Here is a 26960-nt window from a genome sequence, read left to right on the forward strand (position 1 = left end):
TGGGTCACCCACTACACACTGGGGTAGAGTGGGACACCCACTACACACTGGAGTAGAGTGGGCCACTCACGACACACTGGGGTAGAGTGGGCCACCCACTACACACTGAGGTAGAGTGGGACACCTACTACACACTGGGGTAGAGTGGGTCACCCACTACACACTGGGGTAGAGTGGGTCACCCACTACACACTGGGGTAGAGTGGGACACCCACTACACACTGGAGTAGAGTGGACCACTCACGACACACTGGGGTAGAGTGGGACACCCACTACACACTGGAGTAGAGTGCGCCACCCACTACACACTGGAGTAGAGTGGGCCACTCACGACACACTGGGGTAGAGTGGGACACCCACTACACACTGGAGTAGAGTGGGCCATCCACTACACACTGGAGTAGAGTGGGACACCCACTACACACTGGAGTAGAGTGGGCCACTCACGACACACTGGGGTAGAGTGGGACACCCACTACACACTGGGGTAGAGTGGGCCACCCACTACACACTGAGGTAGAGTGGGACACCCACTACACACTGGGGTAGAGTGGGTCACCCACTACACACTGGGGTAGAGTGGGTCACCCACTACACACTGGGGTAGAGTGGGACACCCACTACACACTGGAGTAGAGTGGGCCACTCACGACACACTGGGGTAGAGTGGGCCACCCACTACACACTGAGGTAGAGTGGGACACCCACTACACACTGGGGTAGAGTGGGTCACCCACTACACACTGGGGTAGAGTGGGTCACCCACTACACACTGGGGTAGAGTGGGACACCCACTACACACTGGAGTAGAGTGGGCCACTCACGACACACTGGGGTAGAGTGGGCCACCCACTACACACTGGGGTAGAGTGGGCCACCCACTACACACTGGAGTAGAGTGGGACACCCACTACACACTGGGGTAGAGTGGGACACCCACTACACACTGGGGTAGAGTGGGCCACCCACTACACACTGAGGTAGAGTGGGACACCCACTACACACTGGCGTAGAGTGGGTCACCCACTACACACTTGAGTAGAGTGGGACACCCACTACAAACTGGGGTAGAGTGGGACACCCACTACACACTGGGGTAGAGTGGGTCACCCACTACACACTGGAGTGGGCCACCCACTACACACTGGAGTAGAGTGGGACACCCACTACACACTGGGGTAGAGTGAGACACCCACTACACACTGGGGTAGAGTGGGTCACCCACTACAAACTGGGGTAGAGTGAGACACCCACTACACACTGGGGTAGAGTGGGTCACCCACTACACACTGGAGTAGAGTGGGACACCCACTACAAACTGGGGTAGAGTGAGACACCCACTACACACTGGGGTAGAGTGGGTCACCCACTACACACTGGAGTAGAGTGGGACACCCACTACACACTGGGGTAGAGTGGGACACCCACTACACACTGGGGTAGAGTGGGCCACCCACTACACACTGGGGTAGAGTGGGTCACCCACTACACACTGGAGTAGAGTGGGACACCCACTACACACTGGGGTAGAGTGGGCCACCGTGGCAGCACTGGAGAGGTCGGCTGCAGGGGGGGGGGGGGGAGAAAAAAAATAACCAATCGGCGTTAACGTGACATTTTTGACCAATTGGCCGTGTCGGGTGGTGCAGGGTTGCAACACATTTATAATATCGCGATCTCACCCAGAAAACATTATTATCAAGTCTATAGGTCTTTACGTAAGCCTACAGGTCTGCACGCAGGTCTGTAAACAGGCCCATCGATTCATACTCTTTTGTTTTTTCGGTAAAGTCACGTAGGTAAAAAAAAATAATTAATGAAATTAAAAAGACAACTAAATTAAACGATTCAATTTAGTTGTTTTTTCAATTATTTAATTACATTTTTTACCTACGTCACTTTACCGAAAACAAAGAGTATGAATCATTGCAGTCACAAAAGCTTCAAATCTAGAATTAAGGCTCATAGTTCTCTCCGTAAGTCGAAAGGTCTCGATGTAAGTTTACAGGTCTGGATGTAAGTGTACAGGTCTGGATGTAAGTTAACAGGTCTGGATGTAAGTGTACAGGTCTGGATGTAAGTTAACAGGTCTGGATGTAAGTGTACAGGTCTGGATGTAAGTTTACAGGTCTGGATGTAAGTGTACAGGTCTGGATGTAAGTGTACAGGTCTGGATGTAAGTTTACAGGTCTGGATGTAAGTGTACAGGTCTGGATGTAAGTTTACAGGTCTGGATGTAAGTGTACAGGTCTGGATGTAAGTGTACAGGTCTGGATGTAAGTTTACAGGTCTGGATGTAAGTTTACAGGTCTGGATGTAAGTGTACAGGTCTCGATGTAAGTTAACAGGTCTGGGTGTAAGTTTACAGGTCTGGATGTAAGTTTACAAGTCTGGATGTAAGTTAACAGGTCTGGATGTAAGTTTACAGGTCTGGATGTAAGTTTACAGGTCTGGATGTAAGTTAACAGGTCTGGATGTAAGTGTACAGGTCTGGATGTAAGTTTACAGGTCTGGATGTAAGTTTACAGGTCTGGATGTAAGTGTACAGGTCTCGATGTAAGTTAACAGGTCTGGATGTAAGTGTACAGGTCTGGATGTAAGTTTACAGGTCTGGATGTAAGTTTACAGGTCTGGATGTAAGTTAACAGGTCTGGATGTAAGTTAACTGGTCTGGATGTAAGTTTACAGGTCTGGATGTAAGTTTACAGGTCTGGATGTAAGTTTACAGGTCTGGATGTAAGTTTACAGGTCTGGATGTAAGTGTACAGGTCTGGATTTAAGTTTACAGGTCTGGATGTAAGTTTACAAGTCTGGATGTAAGTTAACAGGTCTGGATGTAAGTTTACAGGTCTGGATGTAAGTTTACAGGTCTGGATGTAAGTTTACAGGTCTGGATGTAAGTTTACAGGTCTGGATGTAAGTTTACAGGTCTGGATGTAAGTTTACAGGTCTGGATGTAAGTTTACAGGTCTGGATGTAAGTTTACAGGTCTGGATGTAAGTGTACAGGTCTGGATGTAAGTTAACAGGTCTGGATGTAAGTTTACAGGTCTGGATGTAAGTTTACAGGTCTGGATGTAAGTGTACAGGTCTGGATGTAAGTGTACAGGTCTGGATGCAAACCTACAGGTCTGGACGCAAGTCTGTAAACAGGCCCATAGGTCTCTCCATGTCAGCCCACAGCTCTGGAAGGAGCGTGGATGTGACGAGGGAAGAGGCACGGAACGAGAGGGCCATGGAGAAAGACGACATGAGGCGGCCCCGGAACAATTGATCAATGGGAGACTTTCACCCAAATAGGAAAAAAAACGACGACACCACCAGAGACACCCCCAGACTCGCTGCACGAAACACGACCACCGGGGAGGGGGGGGGGTCACAGTGAATCCGCGGCCGTCAGCGCAACACAAACACAGCCGGGGAGACAGAAGCGGCATGTAATCCGCACGGGGCGTTCGTCGTGTTTTTATTATGACCACCATCACCATCGCCGCCCCCGCCAGCCGCGTGTTGTGGTCTCGCCGCCGACGTTGGCAAAGCGCTTCTCGTGTTTGAGGAGGATCGCGGCGCAGCCTGCGAGGCAGCTGCGCCCTGATCCACCTGCACCCAGGATCCAACCGGATCGCCACTCGGCGGCAGGAGGATTTGGGTCTTCTAATTCCGTGTCACCCGATCCTCGCGCCCAGCCACCGGCAGACACCTCCCCCAGCCCCCACCACGTCCCCCCAGCCCCCACCACGTCCCGCCAGCCCCCACCACCACATCGGTGAATGCGGGGAAGCCGGAGTCCCGCAAGGAGCGCCGAGCGCCGGCTGGGATCGGGGGACACGGTGCGGCAAGATGCTGCTCGTGCATCGGCGGAGAAATCAAATACGATCGCACGCGAGGGCAGGAAGCTAGCTGTGCTTGTTGTGGTAGTCTGGCCGGGCGGCTGAACCACGGATTCGAACCCAGGGAACTCGGCGGTGCTGCCTTGGGGTCTAGAACCACCCACCAACCCCTCCGCCCCATCACCTCCCCCCCCACACCACCCCCCCCCCCCCCCCCCCCAGAACAACCCAACCACGACAACCTTGAGCAATTGAAACATGAAGGCGTAAATTTGGCGAGCCAGTGATTGTGCAAAGTACTGCACGTCCTTTGGCGGGCAGTGGCAGTTAAGAAACAATATCAAATATTACAAACGCCATGGCATTGTTTGGAACCACCATTTATGAAAGTGCCAAGTCCAATGAAAAGGGAATCAAGACGATGGGTGCTGTCCGTACGAGCCAGGCTTGGCTCATCCGACAGAAAGCTTTCACAAAGGGAGAATAAAAAAACAAATAAACCGGCACAATTTCCGTGGGAGGAAGCCAGACCAGGGGCGCCCAGTGAAATAAAAAAAACCGCACCATCAGCTTGTGTCGTTGGGAATACATTTTTAGTTCCTTAAATTTTCTTTAAATAAAATAAATCCACAAGTATCTCGTTGCTGCCCCCAACATTTCAAAAGTGCCGAGAACGGCCACCGCAAACCTGCGGCGGGGAGAACCTGCTCGGATTCGGAGAAAGCACCTCCGCTCGGACATGACGCCAAAGCCCTGCGGGATCGGGCGACAGGATTCAGAAACGCGATTTCGGAGCATTTGGCTGCTGCCATAAATTTTCACGCGATAAGCCACTTCTCGTTGAGCTCTCATTTGCGGCCAGGTCGCGTCCGACAAAGGGCTCCGTAGCTCAATGGGCCTCACACCTGGTAGAATAACAACCAGTTGAGCTGTTCGTTTTAAATTCTAATCTCCGACCGTCGTCGTTAGTTCAGCCCCCCCACCCCGCCTCACCAGCCCCCCCCCCCCACCCCACCAGCCCCCCCCCCCGCCGCTCGCCCGCGACGCCCCCGAAATCAGCGTCGCACGAGCGGCTTGCGACTCGCAACCGCCCACGCGACGGGCAGGGGCTGGAGGGCGCCAAAGCGGACTTGAATCTCGCAACCTCGGCGTAGGAGTCGAGTCGTCGCTCGCTCGAGCGCTACACGCTCGAGCCGAACTTGACACAAGACACAGCCCCCCCCCCCCCTCCCTCCTACCCACCCCCACAAAAAAGCAACGAGCTCTTGTAACGCGGGGCGTACGCGAGCCGATGGGGGTGGTGCTGCTGCAGCGGTCCGCAAGCCGCTGCACTAGGAACTTGGCCAACCCGACTTTAATTCTATTGACGTGGGAGAATGCGTGGAGGGGAGCGAGATGAGATGGGAGAGGCAGGAGAGTGCGTGGAGGGGAGCGAGATGAGATGGGAGAGGCAGGAGAGTGCGTGGAGGGGAGTGGAGTGAGGTGAGATGGGAGAGCGAGCAGACAACGGAGAAGAATGGAGGTATTCTTTGGTTCTTTCAGTAAAGTCAAGTAGAATGAAAAAAAATTAAATAATAGAATACGACATTTCGATAGCAACACAAGCAACCGTCATCAGGTAGAAAACAAACCCAGTAAACTTAGAACAGTCGGCACCCCACCTGGTTGATTACGTTTTTCCAAAGAGTGCTAAATTTGAGAGAGAGACAAAACACTGACACGGAGACACACAGACAGACACACAAGTAGAGAGAGACAACACAGAGACACACAGAGAGAGACACACACAGAGACATACAGAGAGAGACACACAACATAGACACACAGAGAGACACACAACATAGACACACAAGCAGAGAGAGACACACAGATAGAGACACACACATAGACATACAGAGAGAGACACACAACATAGACACACAGAGAGAGACACACAACATAGACGCGACTTTACCGAAAGAACCAAAGAGTAATTCCTGCAGTCACGAAAGCTTCAAATCAAGAATGGAGGTGGCGCCCTGTGTGTTGTGTACGAGGGACGGTGACAGCGTAGGTGGATGATGATGACGACGACGATGGTGATGGTGGCTGATTGATGGCGGTTCCTGTTATCGTCAGCCCATGACCAAACCGCCCGATATTCGACCCAACTTGTCAGACAGAAAGCGTCGATTTATTTCGGGGTGGGGGAGGGGAGGGGAGGGGAGGGGGGGGTTACATCTTCCCGTCGTTAATCTCCCCAGGCGATTCTAACAGCAATGTAAGTCGTGGCCGAGGGATACGATGACCCTCAACCCCAGGGGCTGGAAATTCCCCGGGTCCAGCGCCGGCACCCTGGCGGCGCGGTGTCTCTCACGCCGCAGTCGAGGTCTCGGCGCGTTCCGCCCCCCCCACCCCCCCCCACGTGCAGGGAGCTTCATCCCTCGCCGGGGGCCGCGCGTTGGGGCCACGGGGAGAGAGAGAGGAGGTAGGGGGGGGAGACTCGGGGGGTGGGGGGATAGGGGAGTGGGGGGAGGGAGGGTCGAGGGGTCCAACTTATGCCTTGACGTTGTATGCGGCGTGCTTCTGGTTCATGGGGTTCTCTGGCGAGCGCATCCAGTCCTTCTTGAGCACCTGCTTGAGCTGCGACAGCCGCATGTTGGGGTTCTCCTTCTTCAGCCGCGGCAGGTGCAGCTCCTCGTAGGCCGTGTACGCCGCCTTCATCCGCCGCTCGGGGTGGTGGTCGACGTTCTCCTTGGTGCTGCGAGCACACACACACGCACGCACACACACACACGCACACACACACGCACACACACGCGCACACATACACACACACGCACACACACACACACGCGCACACACACACACGCACGCACACATACACGCACACATACACGCGCACACACACACGCACACACACACGCACACATACACGCGCACACATACACGCGCACACACACACACGCACGCACGCACACACACACAAATACATGCGCACACACACACACGCACACACACGCACACACACGCACACATACACGCGCACACACACACACGCACGCACACACACACAAACACACGCACACACAAACACACGCACGCACACACAAACACACACACCCGCACACACATGCACACACACACACAAACGCACACGCATACACACGCTCACACAAACGCACACACACACGCACGCACAAACACACGCACACACAAACACGCACACACACATGCACACACGCAAACACACACACACAAACACACACACAAACACACACAAACACACGCACGCACACACACACACAAACACACGCACACACACACACACGCACGCACACACACGCACACACAAACACGCGCAGACGCACAAACATACACACACGCACACACACACACACACGCACACACGCACACACACACACAAACGCACACACACACACACAAACAAGCACAGAGACAAGAGATGTTGTTAGCCATGCCGGGAATGAAGCCGAGCTTGCCGGGTTCGTGGCACCGCTCGTTAACCCGTTGCGGCGCTGTAGACGCTGTCGGAGTCATCGTTTGTTTGGTGTTGTACATCAATAACCACATCCCAGTCTCAAGCTCTCCTGTACACGAGGCGTTTTCGTTTATTTATTCAGTGCAATTATTATTTACTTACGTATCCAATGTTTTGCTCTCTGTGCTTTTTTTTTTAAAAGACTCCTGGAGCAAATGGCTTTTATCTGGCAATAAAGGTCTTCAATCTCCCCGCGTATTAAAAAAAAAAGTTAATTATGCAATAACCCCGAACACTCACTTCAAATGGCCTGACATCGTTCACTTTTACAGGGGGAGTCCCCGTGGGCTCCAGGGGCTAATACCGAGTCAGAGCACAGAGGAGACCACCAGTGCAGAACACATTCTTATTCTTGGTTCTTTCGGTAAAGTCACGTAGAAGAGAAATAATGAAATAATACATTTTTTACATAATAAGATAAAATTCTCACGACGTTTCGGCCACAATGCAAGCAGCCGTCCTCAGGTGAAGAACAGGGCTGTTGGAAAGACAGCGTCCTAATGAACACTGCTAAGCTTGGCAGCGTATTTTTAAGCTGGGTTGTCGGAGGAGGAGAGAGCCTTGACAAAGGAGTTTACATATCAACAGAGGAATTTAGCATATTGATGACAAATGCAGATACAGATCAAATGCAGAACATCCCTCGGATTTCCATCCTGGCGCAAAAAAAAAACCCATCACATCAACTTGGAGCACCGTTACATCTCTGGGACCTTTCTTTTGCCAGCATCAAAAATTATGAAAAATAAGAATCCGTTTTGGTTACCATCCGTGCGACCTTCATGCCGGTAAAAAAAATTATTTAAAAAAAATACTAAAAGGTTTGACCCTTTTTGGCAATAAAACAGGAGTTGTGTTAAGATGTTCAGACATCAAAAAGACAACATTAGGCACACACAGTACTTGTGCCAAACACGTGCATTCAAACATGCTCTGATAACAATACATGATGCATTGTCTTTGAAACGGATTGGCCTCCACCAGAGACAGCCTCGTCTCACCGGTGCTGGACCAGAGAACAACTCCTGAAGGGGAACGGCATGAAGACAATGCAAGTAGTCACAGAGACAGCTGCTTTATTGCCAGAAAGGATATTAATAAAAAAACTTTTCTCATTTTTGCGCAACACAGCGATCACTCAGCCCTCGCAGAGACGGACAGCGACGTGTCGGTGCCAGCAGGCACCATGGAGGGGCGGGGAGGTGGCGGCGGCGGCAGCCAGACAGCGCCGTGGCGCTACATTCCCCCTCCTCGAGATATGTATCCGCACCTCCGATTGGCACGGTTGGCTACGTACGGTGCGAAAGACGTTCAACGTACGTACATTGAGAATACATTCAGGTGCTATCGGCCAATTAGTGAGAACACGCGTGGGGGGGGGGGGGAAACCGGGGGAACCCAGAGCACCCGGAGAGAATCCACGTAACGTGAGGGAGGAGGTGGGTGGGAGGCGGTTAGCGCTACGCTGCGCTATGAACCTGGCGACCCGGGTTCGATTACCACTCACGGCCAACACCAGTGGCGATTATCTGAACTGGCCCTGGGCCTCCACTAGATGGACTCAGCCTCAAATGACAAAGGTGGCCGGGCGTGGTGCTGGCCACCCACCCCCTCGACTGGCGTGTCGGCCTTCATAGGAGCTCGCTAAAAAGCACTTGCCCCAACAGTCTGTTAAAGTTATACAGGGGATCTTTGACGTCGTCTTTGGGGGGGCAACGTTCTATACCCGTACAGATGGACGCAGATGCAGTTTAGTCGCCACCTGCTGCACCGCCTTCTCCTGGCGAGCCAGGGGATATGGCACTTCCTCGAAGTCCAGGGGAAGGGAGTTTCACAAGTTGTGTTCGGGTCCTAGCTGCTGCCTCCAGTGTGGGGAGTTCACAGACCCCGTGCAGCGTAGCCACCACCGCCCCACAAAGGGGATTCAACAACAACAACACCCTTAAGAGTAGGGCACCAACAACTGCAAAGACAAAGATCCCCCTATATACTTTAACAGACTGTTGGGGCAAGTGCTGTTAGCGAGTGGCACCTATGACAGCTGACGCGGTACACGAGGGGGTGGGTGGCCATCTCCACGCCCGGGCGTCTTTGACTCCTTAGTGGCGAAGTTTATACACACCGCACCAGGCACTCATTTGAGGCTGAATCGACCTAGGGGAGGCCCAGGACCGGTGCAGATAATGGTCACCAATGTTGGTCGTGAGCGGGAATCCAACTCTGGTAACTGGGTTCGTAGCGCAATGTGCTAACCACCGTGCCACCGCTCCCCACACACAGATCCAAGTCAAACTCTGGACTTGACCACAAATTCCAGCGCTGGGAGTCTCAGCGCTACGCAGGCCGGCCGCCGGATTCGAACCGTGAACCTCTGCAGGCAGCGGTGAGCGCACGACCGCGGCACCGTGAGAGGCAACTGAAGGGACCTCACAAGTAGTTCACGCATCAGTCGCCACCGACGCGAACAGCGGCCAGGACTCAACACTCGGCGTCGCCGGATTCGCGGTGCGGTGGTCGCGAGCGACCGGGCGGCCGCGATGGTCACACGAACGTGAAAGTCATTCGCCGTGCAACGTCAAGAACCGCACGACGCCGTGGAAATGCAACTGGCGGGGCGGAGGAAACGAGTAAGAAAATCGGCGCACACGCACGGATTGATCCCACAACGTTTCCCCACCCGGACGTGCGGTTTGTCGATGACGTCACAACGTCGACGAGCCGACGTTGTGACGTCATCGGGATGTGATGAGGGGGTGAGGGGGTGAGGGGGTGAGGGGGCGAGGCGAGACGCTCGCTCGCCGCGCTGGACGTCGTTTTGTCCGTTTCCCATGTGGTCACCGTCGGCCACGTTCCGGGCGTTCGACCCTCCGAGCGACGCGAGTGGCGACCGTCGCTCTCCAGAAGGAGACGTGCCCCCGACGGCGACGCGACAACTTCACGCTCATGCTGCTCATGCTGTGTTCGCACTCGAGCGTCCGTACGAGAGCCATCAAGACCCCACCCCGCCCCTCCAAAGAGAGACATTAAAAACCCGGGAACCTCACACGTTCTTCTCTCTCCACCTTCCCTTCACCTCATCCCCCCCGTTCCCACACTCCCTCATCCGTCTCGCTCCCCTGTCTGAAGCCGCCTCTCTGCCTCTGCCCCCGCCTCCTCCCTTCCCCTCCACTCTCCCCTCACTTCCCCCCAAATTTCTGCCTCCCCTCCCTCCCTCACCCCCGACTAGCCAGGTTGGCTACCTGCGTATGTATGGTGGAGAAAAAGTTCAGCACACAGCACTACATAGTCACGAGGCACATGACCGCTGGCAGACGAACCTTCTCCACTCTGGCCAAGTCCACGAGGGTTGGGACGGGTCGGGGGACCAGCACCCTACCCCAAAGACAAAGCTCCCCCACAAAGCCTGCAACGGACTGTTGGGGCAAGTGCTGTCAGCGAGCACCTCACAAACACGAACCGTACGCAAGTTGTTCAATCCGGGCGAGGTGATTGAAAGAATTGGGAGAAAGAGATGACGGGAGGGAATCCCATCTATCTGACAAACACCGAGCGGCCAGAAACAAACGGCACTCTTACATTCAACACCTTGGAGGGCTTTTCGCGACCGATATTATGAATAACCATTGACCTCATGCGGTCAGATTGCCACGTCGGCAGAACGTTTGTCACGCGATTCCAACCACCCGTCTGTGGGACGCGGGCTTCCGTGTGCCATCTAATTTCCTTTCGGCAAATGCAACAGATAAAATTTCATTTTTTATTAATTAACTTCTTTATTATTTCATTATCGAGGCTCTCAAAACGCCCTGGCGTGAAGGGCGCGGTATCATTAATAAATAAATAACAATCGCCACAATAAATCATTCTAATCACAAATGGGCGTGCGGCGGTATGGCGCCGAGGAGGTAACACTTGTGCCGCTCGGCAAGAAACGCGAGGGCTGGCAGTCTGTGCAGGTCGTCGTCTTTGGCGTTTGTGTGTTATACCCTTGTTCTACAGAGCGAGTGTGAGTGGAGTTTGTATGATCTCCCCCTGTTCTGCAGAGTGAGAGTAAGTGGAGTGTGTATGATCTACCCCTGTTCTGCAGAGTGAGAGGAGTTTGTATGATCTCCCCCTGTTCTGCAGAGTGAGTGAGTGGAGTTTGTGTGATCTCCCCCTGTTCTGCAGAGTGAGAGTAAGTGGAGTGTGTATGATCTACCCCTGTTCTGCAGAGTGAGAGGAGTTTGTATGATCTACCCCTGTTCTGCAGAGTGAGAGGAGTTTGTATGATCTCCCCCTGTTCTGCAGAGTGAGTGAGTGGAGTTTGTGTGATCTCCCCCTGTTCTGCAGAGTGAGTGAGTGGAGTTTGTATGATCTCCCCCTGTTCTACAGAGTGAGTGAGTGGAGTTTGTGTGATCTACCCCTGTTCTGCAGAGTGAGTGGGGTTTGTGTGATCTCCCCCTGTTCTGCAGAGTGAGTGAGTGGAGTTTGTGTGATCTCCCCCTGTTATACAGAGTGAGAGTGAGTGGAGTTTGTGTGATCTCCCCCTAGTCTACAGAGTGAGTGGAGTTTGTATGATCTCCCCCTGTTCTACAGAGTGAGTGGAGTTTGTATGATCTCCCCCTGTTCTGCAGAGTGAGTGAGTGGATGGAGTTTGTATGATCTCCCCCTGTTCTGCAGAGTGAGTGAGTGGAGTTTGTATGATCTCCCCCTGTTATACAGAGTGAGAGTGGAGTTTGTATGATCTCCCCCTGTTCTGCAGAGTGAGTGAGTGGAGTTTGTATGATCTCCCCCTGTTCTGCAGAGTGAGAGTGAGTAGAGTTTGTATGATCTCCCCCTGTCATACAGCGTGAGTGAGTAGAGTTTGTATGATCTCCCCCTGTTCTACAGAGTGAGAGTGAGTGGAGTTTGTATGATCTCCCCCTGTTATACAGAGTGAGTGAGGTTTGTATGATCTCCCCTTGTTCTACAGAGTGAGAGTGAGTGGAGTTTGTATAATCTCCTCCTGTTCTACAGAGTGAGAGTGAGTGGAGTTTGTATGATCTCCCCATGTTCTACAGAGTGAGTGAGTGGAGTTTGTGTGATCTCCCCCTGTTATACAGAGTGAGTGAGTGAGTGGAGTTTGTATGGTCTCCTCCTGTTCTACAGCGTGAGAGTGAGTGGAGTTTGTATGATCTCCCCATGTTCTACAGAGTGAGTGAGTGGAGTTTGTATGGTCTCCTCCTGTTCTACAGAGTGAGAGAGTGGAGTTTGTATGATCTCCCCCTGTTATACAGAGTGAGTGAGTGGAGTTTGTATGGTCTCCTCCTGTTCTACAGAGTGAGAGAGTGGAGTTTGTATGATCTCCCCCTGTTATACAGAGTGAGTGAGTGAGTGGAGTTTGTATGGTCTCCTCCTGTTCTACAGAGTGAGAGAGTGGAGTTTGTATGATCTCCCCCTGTTATACAGAGTGAGTGAGTGAGTGGAGTTTGTATGGTCTCCTCCTGTTCTACAGAGTGAGAGAGTGGAGTTTGTATGATCTCCCCCTGTTATACAGAGTGAGTGGAGTTTGTATGATCTCCCCCTGTTCTACAGAGTGAGAGTGAATGGAGTTTGTATGATCTCCCCCTGTTCTACAGAGTGAGTGAGTGGAGTTTGTATGATCTCCCCCTGCTCTACAGAGTGAGTGTGAGTGGAGTTTGTATGATCTCCCCGTGTTCTGCAGAGTGAGTGGAGTTTGTATGATCTCCCCCTGTTCTGCAGAGTGAGAGTGAGTGGAGTTTGTATGATCTCCCCCTGTTCTGCAGAGTGAGAGTGAGTGGAGTTTGTGTGATCTCCCCCTGTTCTGCAGAGTGAGTGAGTGGAGTTTGTATGATCTCCTCCTGTTCTGCAGAGTGAGAGTGAGTGGAGTTTGTATGATCTCCTCCTGTTCTACAAAGTGAGAGTGAGTAGAGTTTGTATGATCTCCCCCTGTTCTACAGAGTGAGTGGAGTTTGTATGATCTCTCCCTGTTCTGTGGAGTGAAAGTGAATGGAGTTTGTATGATCTCCCCCTATTCTACAGAGTGAGTGGAGTTTGTATGATCTCTCCCTGTTCTGTGGAGTGAGAGTGAATGGAGTTTGTATGATCTCCCCCTGTTCTACAGAGTGAGTGGAGTTTGTATGATCTCTCCCTGTTCTGTGGAGTGAGAGTGAATGGAGTTTGTATGTTCTCCCCCTGTTCTGCAGAGTGAGTGGAGTTTGTATGATCTCCCCCTGTTATACAGAGTGAATGTGAGTGGAGTTTGTATGTGCCGCCCCCTACTGCAGGACCCTCCTGAAATAAGAGACTCCGTGAGGCTTTCCTCGCGGGGAATCGAACGTGAACAAATGAAACCGAGGGGGCTGTAGAGAGACTAAAACTACATCTTTTTATTTTACCAGGTAAGGCCCACTGAGCGATGTGTAGCTCTTTGTCAGAAGCGACATGGCCACAAGTGATAGCTCGACGAAGCGGCGGCTGATCACGTGGGAATTTATAGCAGCCAAATATTTTACATGCGGAGGGAAAAACCGAAGAGACCCGGAGAAAAATCCACAAGAAGAGAGACACGCAAACTCCAAATATACAGCAGCAGGCATCAGGGTCGGGATGGAACCCATCACGACCTCCGGCGAAGAACAGGCGAGCCGCGGAGCGACGTACCTGAGGGCCGCGATGGCGTCGTCCACGGACCGGGCCTCCACCGCGTCGTCGGCGGCCACCAGCCGGTTGATGTTCTCCTCCAGCGGCTGGTCGGCTTGAGTCACCCCCTTGCCCGCGACGCCGCCTGCATGGGGGAAGGCGAGCGTCGGCAACGCGGGCGGCTCGGGCAAAACGGCAACGCAACACCGCCAAGCCGGTGACCGGGTTTCAGAGATCGGGTCGCCCCCCCCACCTCCCCCCCACCTCCCCTCCTCTCCCGTTCCCAAGCGTCGAGTTGCCCGGTCAACGATTCTGTTGCGATTGTTGTTGTTGTTATTGTTGTTGTTAACGACCACTCCGCTTGCCACGCGCGAGACGTTCAAACGACACAGCGGTGGTGGGGGCGCTAGGGCACGGCACGGCATGGTATGTTCGCCCACGTTGCTCGGCTCAAAAGGTTAAAGGCGCAGCCCTGCAATTGCTCTCGATCGCTCACGCGGCTGCTGGCGGAAGGGGGCCTCTCCGCTCGAGGGAGCACTCGAGGGCGCCGTGGTGGCAAGATGTTTACTACCTGGGGCCTGATATGCAGGAGGTCGTGGATTCAATCCCGACCCTGACGACTGCTGTATATTTGGAGATTGCAGGTCTCTCTCTCTCCCCGTGGTGGCGTGGATTTTTCTCCAGGTCCTCCGGTTTTCCCCTCCGCATTTGGCTGCTGCGTTTAGAATATTTGGCTGCTGGTAAGCCACGACGTGGAGCTATCACTTGACGCCCGGTCGCGTCTGACAAAGAACTACATAGCTCAGTGTGCCTTACCTGGTAAAATAACAGTTTAGTTTTAAGTATTTGGGATTTGGGCTAATATTGCACGCAGACCGGGCGTCCTGTAAGAGGTGGGCGTACCCATGCTTTACCCCACCACATGCGCCGACCTGCCAAATTGACCTTGGGTGAACCCAATCAGACTGCTGAGTGGACCGAGGCGGTGAGGATGATTATGGGGGGGGGGGAAGTTTAAGAAACCTGCACTATTGTTTGTACTGCCGGGCCGGGAGATGGAATAGAAACGGCGACTTCTAAATCGATTCCCAAATCGACCGGAGAAAGTCCAGTGCACTAACCGTGACACCGCAGCTGCATCCGTTGTAGTACTACTGTATTTTCCACAATAGAGGTTGTTTTGGGTTAGATCGCGTAAATATGTTGTTAAACCCGCCACCACCCGACACAGCCAACTAGTAAGGGTTGTCACGTAAACAGAACGTGGCCAATTCGTCACTAGTACAGCACGGCGATGTGTTGGAGAGCCAAGCCACAACATTTACAATCTGAGTACGCGATCTAAACCAAAAAACCTCTTATGGAAGATTTTGGTCGCGAAAACCTACGTGTTAAACAAACTGTATTTTACCGGGAAGTAATGACTTTTTTAAATATTCTGTTAAAATAATATGAAACTTGGGTCTTATTTGCAAGGATGCTCCAGGTTAAATGGTATGGTTCATTTAGGAATCATCATACAGTGAATAAAATGGCATTTGTCACTGCACCTCCGACCAGCCTGGTTGGCTACGTACGGTGCAAAAGGAGCTCAGCATCCGTACATACAGAGACACAAACTCATTCTGAGCGGTGTTGGTAGTCCATGCAGGTCAGCACACGCAGGCATTAGCCGATGAGATCATGCGAATTATAATTTGCCTCCTAGCCTCACCCCTACTCACCTTCAGCGAGACGTTTTCTCAATAAACTTTTCCAATCCACGACTGCAACCGATGGCAATGTTTGTCGCACTGCCATCAGATGCACGACAGCCAAACTGATGCTAAATTCTCAAAGCTGGAATATGGGCAACTTCAGTGCCGTGTGTCTTTGTAGGCATCAGTGGCCAGGCCAAGACCATCAACCGACTACAACTGAGAAATCGATTTCATAATAACTCAGTCTGTGTGGCAATATGGGTTCATATGCTCGCCTGTGGTTTCTGTGAGACGATAGGTCTCTCTGTAAGTCTGTGAGTTGCTTTAAAAGTGTGTGGGTCGTATGGAAGTCTACGGGTAGATTCTCTGCGCCAGCCTTTTGGTATCTGCACAAGTCGCTGCTGACCGGGCTGACACCAATTAACTCACCACACTTTAGAACCCGGTTTAATCACAACTCAGCCTGTGTGTGTGCCTATGCGTCTCTCTGTCGGTCTACAGGGTCTCTACGTAGTCTGAGTATCTATGTACAATATGGGTGGGTGACCAGGCTCGTACCATCAACTCACTAATAACTGACGGTGCCAGCTCAACGATTTGACCTCCGAGCCATCCGGCGACTTCCATCTGGCATCATCATGACCGTTATCACGTGACCGCGAGTTGTTCGGCATGATGTCTGACGTTCCGCTCCCACGTGGCAATTCAGTTCAGCATTATTATTGGTATAGGGCAGCGATGTGGCCCAGCATTAGTGGTTCACATCTGACAGCTCCCCTGATGAAACTTTGTTGTATTAACCATGAACGACTATGTGACGCCTGCATCACAGTGGATGTTTAAAATCTGTTGGTAATTACAGAATCAGAATCTAAATGTATACTGGATGAGCATTAAAGCTCTTTTTCCACAGATGTCCAGTCACTGATGTAATTCAGAAAGGAGTAGGCCTTTGTGTGGTGGCCTCACGGGTCCAAATTGATCAAATTTGAAAATAATGACATCGCAAATGACTCCATTGGGATTACGCAATCATCATCATCATTAACAGCCCTTACCGGCAGACTAATGCCCACTCGCAAGCCAGGTGACGAGTCACCTTGTGGTGCGCAGAGACAGCTGCCACTGGGAGGGGGGGGAAGAGCCCCTTCAAATTTTTGACACGAGATGCGTGCGATGTAGCCTACAGCGTCGTTGTTGTTGTTCCCATCGTAATGGCGCTAAGCGTGGCCGTCGCAGCGGGCGCCCTTCACCTTCGCCGTCCGACCCCCCGTTGGCGGCGCGCTCCTCCTGCTCGCGCTTGAGCGTCTCGCCGATCTGCGCTCGCGTCACTTTGCCGCCGCCCGCCGCCGCCGCCGCCGCGGCCGCCGCCTGCTTGGCGGCGCGGCCCTTCAGGCTGGCCTGCTCCTCGTCCAACAGCCGCTGGGCCTCCTTCTTGCGCTCCACCTGCTCCAAGCGCTTCTTCTCGCGCTCCACCTGCGCGTTGCGCGGGGGAAGGGGGGACGGACGCGCGACGGAGGCTTATTAGTTGTTTGGTGACACCCGCAGGGGTGCGGCTCCAAGCATCCGTAACGAGGGCCCCTTCGAAGAAGGCCGCCGATTCATCGCGGCGAGCGGTCGCGTGGTTTCCACGAGCTGCCCTGAAGATTGTTCAGCCGCAAATGTAATCGGTGTCGTCGACACGTCGGCTTCAAAGCCCTCGGCATCTTCAAGAGTGAAATCCTCGAATTAACGGGATACGTTGCCGTGGGTTTTCGCAGCAAATGCTACAATTCGAAATCGATTTTTTGAGGCTAGGCCACGTAATGATCCGGCCAAATTTGTTATAAGACCCTCCACCACCCGACACAGCAAACCAAATTAAATCGTCACGTTTACAAGCGTTAAACAACGCACGCTGATAGTGATAGTGATCACTAAACAAGGTTGAATGATCAGATACGTTGCATTTCGCTAGACACTACGTCAAGCATCTTCAGGACAAGATCCAGTCAGGACAAGATCCAGGAAGTAAGAAGAACCCGTGTCACCTGACCCCGCTTTCTGAAACAGGTCTCACGACATCACGGCAACAACCAATCAGATAGAAACTCGATATTAACGACTACACATATCTCGGTGGTTCCTCCGAACATACAAGAGAAGGCAAAAGCAGATTCGCTGCCCTCAAAACTAATTCTTTCTGGAGAATTCTTTACATTTCTTATAAAGATCGTGCGATAAACACAGAATGAACCTTGACAAAGAATAAAGACTAACAACTACGGTACGAGGACATGATCAGGAGGAATGGTAATGGTGACCGACTGCAGAGTCGTGACAGAAGTGTCCCTTCGTGAGTCAATTGCCAGTACAGCGGAAACTGCAGGCACAATACATTTGCCAACTCGGTTTAATCACAGGCGACCCGTGTTGCCAACTCAGCGATGCTGTCGCTGTAGTTAGCGACTTTCTGAGTTTCCCCGCGATAAAAATGTCAAAGCAAAAATAATTCAGAGACTTTCTGAGCCGTAGACATTACGCAAGATTTAGTAGCGGACTCAGGTTTGGATAAAGAATCCTGTGTCGGTGGATTACCTTTAATACTCGGTTAATTGTCTCGTAACATTTCTGAAAACTACAGAAAGTCCGTCCAGCGATACCCGGTGACTTTTTGAGAGTTTGGAGACCCGACAGAGTTAGCAAGACCACAGGAGGCCGCCTGGATACAAATCGAGAATTCTGAGTGGAACCAATTTTTGCACCCTAACCCCCCCCCCCCCCCGAGTCACCTGGCCACCTCACGTGAGAATCCACTTTGAACCGACGCATCGCAAGGGGCCCCAGCATACGGCATCGGTTCAAGGTGCAAGTCCCCCACAATTGGTTGCTCACCATCGCCGCTCGGGAGAGCTCCAGAGAGCCTCTCTGGCGCACGGCCCGTTTCCATCAAGGCTCGTCTGGCTGGCTTACATCCAGTCGACTGCTGTGGGGATTCACTTTTAAGTAAACCCCAGGACGCCCATGAAGCAGAGCCTGAGCAACTAATAGGGGCCCTTCCTGCTGAAACAAATTAAATGTATCTCGCCAAAAACCCACATTTCAAGTACATCGAAGCACAAAGTCGCGACGTAAAAAAGGTGAAATACATGTTATTTCATCATCATCAACATCATCATCATCGGCCATCATCGCTCCACTGTTGGATGTAGGCCTCCCCAAAGCTGCCGCCAACCTCTCACGACCCTACGAATCCGACCGTGCGACAATCGCAATGGGGCATCGTGGAAAACAGCGGCGCGTCACCGCGCGTCACGCACTTTGCGCTGCTCCTTCTTGAGCACGTTCTTGTCATCCTCCACCCAGAGGGCATCCTCCACCTCCTTCTGCTTCGTGGCCGTGGCGACCGCCTTGGCCTCCTCCTTGCGGACGCGGGCCGCTGCCGCCTTGGCGTTCTCGGTGGAGAACTTCTTTGGCATCGCCTCCCCGCCAAGCGCAGCCTGGGCCAGGCCCTAGATGGGTGAGAGCAGACGAGGGAGAGGCTGCTGCTGCTGCGGTGTGCCACGCTTGAGGCAACGTGGCGTTCGCCCCGGAGACTCATTCGATCCGAGTGACCGTTTCCTCTCATCGTTAGATAATCCCATTTTTATTCATATAGCACCTCGACCAAGGCAGAGGTGGGACAAAGTCATTGTTATGCAAGTCCAAGTCGAGTCTCAAGTCATCAAATTCATGACTCGAGTCTGACTCGAGTCCAAGTCACATGACTCGAGTCCACACCTCAGAGGTGGGACAAAGTCATTGTTATGCAAGTCCAAGTCGAGTCTGAAGTCATCAAATTCATGACTCGAGTCTGACTCGAGTCCAAGTCACATGACTCGAGTCCACACCTCAGAGGTGGGACAAAGTCATTGTTATGCAAGTCCAAGTCGAGTCTGAAGTCATCAAATTCATGACTCGAGTCTGACTCGAGTCCAAGTCACATGACTCGAGTCCACACCTCAGAGGTGGGACAAAGTCATTGTTATGCAAGTCCAAGTCGAGTCTGAAGTCATCAAATTCATGACTCGAGTCTGACTCGAGTCCAAGTCACATGACTCGAGTCCACACCTCAGAGGTGGGACAAAGTCATTGTTATGCAAGTCCAAGTCGAGTCTGAAGTCATCAAATTCATGACTCGAGTCTGACTCGAGTCCAAGTCACATGACTCGAGTCCACACCTCAGAGGTGGGACAAAGTCATTGTTATGCAAGTCCAAGTCGAGTCTGAAGTCATCAAATTCATGACTCGAGTCTGACTCGAGTCCAAGTCACATGACTCGAGTCCACACCTCAGAGGTGGGGCAAAGTCATTGTTATGCAAGTCCAAGTCGAGTCTGAAGTCATCAAATTCATGACTCGAGTCTGACTCGAGTCCAAGTCACATGACTCGAGTCCACACCTCAGAGGTGGGACAAAGTCATTGTTATGCAAGTCCAAGTCGAGTCTGAAGTCATCAAATTCATGACTCGAGTCTGACTCGAGTCCAAGTCACATGACTCGAGTCCACACCTCAGAGGTGGGACAAAGTCATTGTTATGCAAGTCCAAGTCGAGTCTCAAGTCATCAAATTCATGACTCGAGTCTGACTCGAGTCCAAGTCACATGACTCGAGTCCACACCTCAGAGGTGGGACAAAGTCATTGTTATGCAAGTCCAAGTCGAGTCTGAAGTCATCAAATTCATGACTCGAGTCTGACTCGAGTCCAAGTCACATGACTCGAGTCCACACCTCAGAGGTGGGACAAAGTCATTGTTATGCAAGTCCAAGTCGAGTCTGAAGTCATCAAATTCATGACTCGAGTCTGACTCGAGTCCAAGTCACATGACTCGAGTCCACACCTCAGAGGTGGGGCAAAGTCATTGTTATGCAAGTCCAAGTCGAGTCTGAAGTCATCAAATTCATGACTCGAGTCTGACTCGAGTCCAAGTCACATGACTCGAGTCCACACCTCTGGACCAAGGCGCTGAACAAAGAATCGAACTGTTTGTAAGGCAGAAGAGCGTGGTGCGATGAGATGAGTTGATTCGAAGGATGGTAGTTACGTGAATATGACGACGATGCATGAAATAAACAATGAGTGGTTAATGATGAGTAAGCACGATGATGAATTGGTAGGGAGGTTGGGAAAAAGAGTTATGGAGTTAATGATGGGGAAGGCAGGCGAAAGGGGAGTTTGTTAAGCTACCATTATTACAGAGCAAAGCATTTATCTTCCTCCAGAGGCGGGTCTAGAAACTTCCAAAAAGTGTGGTGGGTGGTCCTGCATTAATAAATAAGCACAACAACTTTCACTGCTAAATATCAATTCACTGACAATTTCCGGGGTATCGATCCCGCCGATCGTCCATTAAATCTCCCTCCCACCGTCTCTTTTCCCCAAGTGCCCATCGACATCCACAGCCCTGGAGCCAATCCACTGCTGGATGAGAGCCCTGCCACGCTTTGCGGACCGTGGTAGATTATACGGCCATAATTCACCACGCGGGTCAGTGCGGGCTGGTGAAGGCAGGAGCATAGAGGTATAGTACAGCACTTAACTATGCATGGTCTTCAACCTTGCAGGGAAATTGTCAGGATCAACCCTATCCCCGCATCTCCGATTAGCACGGTTGACTATGCACGGTGTGAAAAAAGTTCAAGATCAATACAGGGTGCTTCAAATAAATGTTAACTTATATGGGACAATCGTTTTTAATGGAAAAAGAACGGATAATACACTGTGACATGATAACAAATGTGATGTTAATAGCTTAAAAAATTTAAAGTCTCCACTTGTTACGCCATCATTGTCAACACGTGCCTGGAATCTTCTACAGGTGGTCTCCAGAGTCCAGAAGCATATTTCTGTTGCAAATTCTTATAAGTGTTAACATTGTTTTGAAGCACCTTGTGCATACATCCAGGCTTAGCATCTAATAGCTAATGAGTGCAGTCCGGGTGTTTGGTCTGAGACCAACAATGATAGCTTACACTTTACCTTCTTATAGAAGAAATACTGTTCATGACTATGTAGTTTGTCTTCTGCTCGCAATTCTATCCCGAGGGTGCAATCAGCATGATGTCATGAGGCTAAAGCAACCAATCATAATGCTCTCAGAGGCCAATGCATCCCCCCCCCCCCCCCGCGTTAAGAGAATGGCCCACGGAAGGAGATGACACAGAACTGCTTCCGAAAATATTTTCAAGCGACCTCTCATTCACACATCACGGGGCTGACAGATATCCCCGTGACATGACAGCCAAACCGATATTCATAATTAAGCGTAGAAACCAAATTTCACGTGATGAGGCCATTTTTGTGTGCAGTCATTGGCGATGGGGGGCTGGATTGAGAACTCGGTTTAACCACAAATTGGTCTCAGAGCCTGTGGGTCTCTATCTGAGACTATGGGTCTCTGTGAGTCTATGGGTCTCTGTGAGACTATGGCTTTCTACGTGAGTCTATACGTCTATGTGAGAATGTTGACCTCAGTGAGACTATGGGTCTCTGTGAGTCTATGGCTTTCTACGCGAGTCAATACGTCTATGTGAGGCTGTTGACCTCAGTGAGACTATGGGTCTCTGTGAGTCTATGGGTTTATATGCGAGTCTATGGGTTTCTATGCAAGACTATGGGTCTCTATGTAAGGCTATGGGTCTTTCTTTGAGTATATGGACCTCTTTGTGAAACTATGGATTTATATGCGAGTCTATGGGTCTCTGTGAGTCGATGGGTTTCGATGTGAGTCTATGGGTATCTATGCCAGTCTGTGGGTCTCTATGCGAGTCTATGGGTCACATATGTGAGTCTATGCGTCTCTATGCGAGTCTATGGACTTCTATGTGAAACTAAGGATTTATATGTGAAACAACAGGCCTCTGTCAAAATATGGGTCTATATATGTATCAGTGGCTCCCCAATCGAGCCTGTGGGTCTCTATGTGAGACTAGGGGCGTCTTGAAGCCTGTGGGTCTCTGTGAGACTAGGGGCGTCTTGAAGCCTGTGGGTCTCTATGTGAGACTAGGGGCGTCTTTAAATCTGGGGGTCTCTATGTGAGACTAGGGGCGTCTTGAAGCCTGGGGGTCTCTGTGCGAATCATTAAGAGGGCCGGGAAAGAGACTCTAGACTCACTGCGACACGAGACGGACCGGTTCGAACACAGAGATTCAACTCCAGACATCTCAGCCGTGATGGTCCAGCACTGGCCACTGAGAACAACGCGATTGCGACGACTGCTCACGACCCCGCTGTTGTCTCTGCGGGTGATGGGTGATGACCCAAGCACACCAGGAAGTCTTAGCAACACAAAGCACCGTCAGTGTAACACGGAGGCTTTCGCGACCAATATCAACCCCACAAAAAGCCCCTGTAGTATGTACAAACCCACTGTGTCCTCTAACGCGCAGAGGCGCTGGGCAGCGCGACTACTGCCCACACAACTAGTATTTATGGCGCGGTGGGAGTTCCACGTTACTGTGACGGGAGCTCTGATATCCACAGGCAAAGTATAATAACGTTTAACAAAGGACCACGATAGCCATGAGGTCCGAGTAAATGATGAAGATGATGATGGTTATTTTATTTGCCGAGCACAGGCCCGAAGGCCCAAAACGCCATGCGACCAGCCACAAACGGCACGATAGATAAATATTTGAAGAGCCGATGAGACATCACTGATGATACATCACTGATGATGATGATGATATCGTCAGCTATGTTGTACTAAGTGCTAGTAATGTTGCTGCTGCTGCTGCTGTTTATTATGACACACTCATTAATTTCAACTCGTCTGATTGTTGCAACAGCATAACCCCTCGGCTAAAAGACCGCGCTCCGGGCAGCCACCATCTCCACAATCGTTCCTTATCCACGCCAGCGGCAACTCCACGTTCCTCTGGCCAGGAGGGCGATGATGATGTTCGGCAAATGAATGATCGCTCAGCGCGATGTCGTGCGAGCTCGTCTCTCTGGCGCCTCGGATGCAACATTCAGAGGGACTCCGAGAGATTCACTCGGAGTCGGCTAATTGGTGGTGATGATGATGTTGGGGGTGATGCTGGTGATGATGTTGTTGGTGATGTTGGTGATGATGTTGGGGGGTGATGTTGGTGGTGATGTTGGTGATGATGTTGGTGGTGATGTTGGTGATGATGTTGGTGGTGATGTTGGTGATGTTGGTGATGTTGGTGGTGATGTTGGTGATGATGTTGGGGGGTGATGTTGGTGATGATGTTGGGGGGTGATGTTGGTGGTGATGTTGGTGATGATGTTGGGGGTGATGCTGGTGATGATGTTGGTGGTAATGTTGGTGATGATGTTGGTGGTGATGTTGGTGGTGATGTTGGTGATGATGTTGGTGGTGATGTTGGTGATGATGTTGGTGATGTTGGTGGTGATGTTGGGGGGTGATGTTGGTGGTGATGTTGGTGATGATGTTGGTGGTGATGTTGGTGATGATGTTGGTGGTGATGTTGGTGATGATGTTGGGGGTGATGTTGGTGGTGATGTTGGTGGTGATGTTGGTGATGATGTTGGTGATGTTGGTGATGATGTTGGGGGTGATGCTGGTGATGATGTTGGTGGTGATGTTGGTGGTGATGTTGGTGGTGATGTTGGTGATGATGTTGGTGGTGATGTTGGTGATGATGTTGGTGGTGATGTTGGTGATGATGTTGGGGGGTGATGTTGGTGATGATGTTGGGGGGTGATGTTGGTGGTGATGTTGGTGGTGATGTTGGTGATGATGTTGGTGGTGATGTTGGTGGTGATGTTGGTGATGATGTTGGTGGTGATGTTGGTGGTGATGTTGGTGATGATGTTGGTGGTGATGTTGGTGGTGATGTTGGTGATGATGTTGGTGATGATGTTGGTGATGATGTTGGTGATGTTGGGGGGTGATGTTGGTGGTGATGTTGGTGTTGATGATGGTGATGATGTTGGTGGTGATGTTGGTGTTGATGATGTTGGTGATGATGTTGGTGGTGATGTTGGTGATGATGTTGGTGATGATGTTGGTGGTGATGTTGGTGATGATGTTGGTGGTGATGTTGGTGTTGATGATGTTGGTGGTGATGTTGGTGTTGATGATGTTGGTGATGATGTTGGTGGTGATGTTGGTGTTGATGATGTTGGTGGTGATGTTGGTGTTGATGATGTTGGTGGTGATGTTGGTGATGATGTTGGTGGTGATGTTGGTGTTGATGATGTTGGTGATGATGTTGGTGGTGATGTTGGTGTTGATGATGTTGGTGGTGATGTTGGTGTTGATGATGTTGGTGGTGATGTTGGTGATGATGTTGGTGGTGATGTTGGTGTTGATGATGTTGGTGATGATGTTGGTGTTGATGATGTTGGTGATGATGTTGGTGGTGATGTTGGTGTTGATGATGTTGGTGGTGATGTTGGTGTTGATGATGTTGGTGATGATGTTGGTGATGATGTTGGTGGTGATGTTGGTGATGATGTTGGTGATGATGTTGGTGGTGATGTTGGTGTTGATGATGTAGGTGATGATGTTGGTGATGATGTTGGTGGTGATGTTGGTGATGATGTTGGTGGTGATGTTGGTGTTGATGATGTTGGTGATGATGTTGGTGGTGATGTTGGTGATGTTGGTGGTGATGTTGGTGGTGATGTTGGTGATGATGTTGGTGATGATGTTGGTGGTGATGTTGGTGGTGATGTTGGTGGTGATGTTGGTGATGATGTTGGTGGTGATGTTGGTGTTGGTGGTGATGATGTTGGTGATGATGATGTTGGTGTTGGTGGTGGTGATGTTGGTGATGATGTTGGTGGTGATGTTGGTGGTGATGTTGGTGATGTTGGGGGGGTTTGAGGGAATGGCGCCCCTTACCCGGAGTCCAACTGGAAGCTGCCGAGACGAAGCCTCGCGGAGTCGCTCACAACGCGAGGCGGCGTCACACACCGAGACCCCCCCCCCCCCTTGTGTGGTGCCTGCCAACAGATATTGTTTGTTTACACAACAATAAAACGTCTAATAGATATTCACATTGTTGTGATGTCGTATTAACAAAAAAAATTCTCCTTTTCAAATTCGTTTTAGTGAATAATTTGCGTGAAATGCTTCACGAGTGACGCGCTTGTTTCGAGCGTTATGAGGCTACAGCGGCCATTGCAGTCAGGGAGGTGACGTCATTGGGGTGGGGGTGTTGTAGGGGGGGAGTGGGGGGGGAGTGTGGGGAGGGGTGAGTGGGGGGTGGGGGTATTGTAGGGGGGAGTGGGGGGGAGTGTGGGGAGGGGTGAGTGGGGGGTGGGGGTGTTGTAGCGGGGGAGTGGGGGGGGAGTGTGGGGAGGGGTGAGTGGGGGTATTGTAGGGGGGGAGTGGGGGGGGAGTGTGGGAGGGGTGAGTGGGGGGTGGGGGTATTGTAGGGGGGAGTGGGGGGGGAGTGTGGGGAGGGTGAGTGGGGGGTGGGGGTATTGTAGGGGGGGAGTGGGGGGGGGAGTGTGGGGAGGGGTGAGTGGGGGTGGGGGTGTTGTAGCGGGGAGTGGGGGGGGAGTGTGGGGAGGGGTGAGTGGGGGTATTGTAGGGGGGGAGTGGGGGGGGAGTGTGGGGAGGGTGAGTGGGGGGTGGGGGTATTGTAGGGGGGGAGTGGGGGGGGAGTGTGGGGAGGGGTGAGTGGGGGGTGGGGGTATTGTAGGGGGTGAGTGGGGGGGGGAGTGTGGGGAGGGGTGAGTGGGGGTGGGGGTGTTGTAGCGGGGGAGTGGGGGGGGAGTGTGGGGAGGGGTGAGTGGGGGTATTGTAGGGGGGGAGTGGGGGGGAGTGTGGGGAGGGTGAGTGGGGGGTGTGGGTATTGTAGGGGGGGAGTGGGGGGGGGAGTGTGGGGAGGGGTGAGTGGGGGGGTGGGGGTATTGTAGGGGGGGAGTGGGGGGGGAGTGTGGGGAGGGTGAGTGGGGGGTGGGGGTATTGTAGGGAGGGAGTGGGGGGGGAGTGTGGGGAGGGGTGAGTGGGGGGTGGGGGTGTTGTAGCGGGGGAGTGGGGGGGGAGTGTGGGGAGGGGTGAGTGGGGGTATTGTAGGGGGGGAGTGGGGGGGGAGTGTGGGGAGGGGTGCGTGGGGGGTGGGGGTATTGTAGGGGGGGAGTGGGGGGGGAGTGTGGGGAGGGGTGAGTGGGGGGTGGGGGTATTGTAGGGGGGGAGTGGGGGGGGGAGTGTGGGGAGGGGTGAGTGGGGGGTGGGGGTGTTGTAGCGGGGGAGTGGGGGGGGAGTGTGGGAGGGGTGAGTGGGGTATTGTAGGGGGGGAGTGGGGGGGA

General features: G+C 52.1%; 1 protein-coding gene across 1 annotated transcript; it reads right to left on the reverse strand.

Moving 5' to 3' along the window:
* Positions 1-3430: 3430 nt before the first annotated feature.
* CCDC124 (coiled-coil domain containing 124) lies at positions 3431-25843 on the reverse strand. The gene is made up of 5 exons (XM_061572591.1): positions 25546-25843; positions 18991-19182; positions 16945-17167; positions 14013-14136; positions 3431-6569 (listed from the first exon to the last, which is right to left on the reverse strand). The coding sequence occupies exons 2-5, from the start codon at positions 19147-19149 to the stop codon at positions 6365-6367; spliced, it is 711 nt and encodes a 236-aa protein (XP_061428575.1). The 5' UTR covers positions 19150-19182; positions 25546-25843; the 3' UTR covers positions 3431-6364.
* Between the last annotated feature and the right edge of the window lie 1117 nt (positions 25844-26960).

This window comes from Lethenteron reissneri, chromosome 50, assembly GCF_015708825.2.
Source record: "Lethenteron reissneri isolate LAM-NWPU_2019-01 chromosome 50, ASM1570882v1, whole genome shotgun sequence".
In the NCBI taxonomy this organism is placed as follows: domain Eukaryota; kingdom Metazoa; phylum Chordata; class Hyperoartia; order Petromyzontiformes; family Petromyzontidae; genus Lethenteron; species Lethenteron reissneri.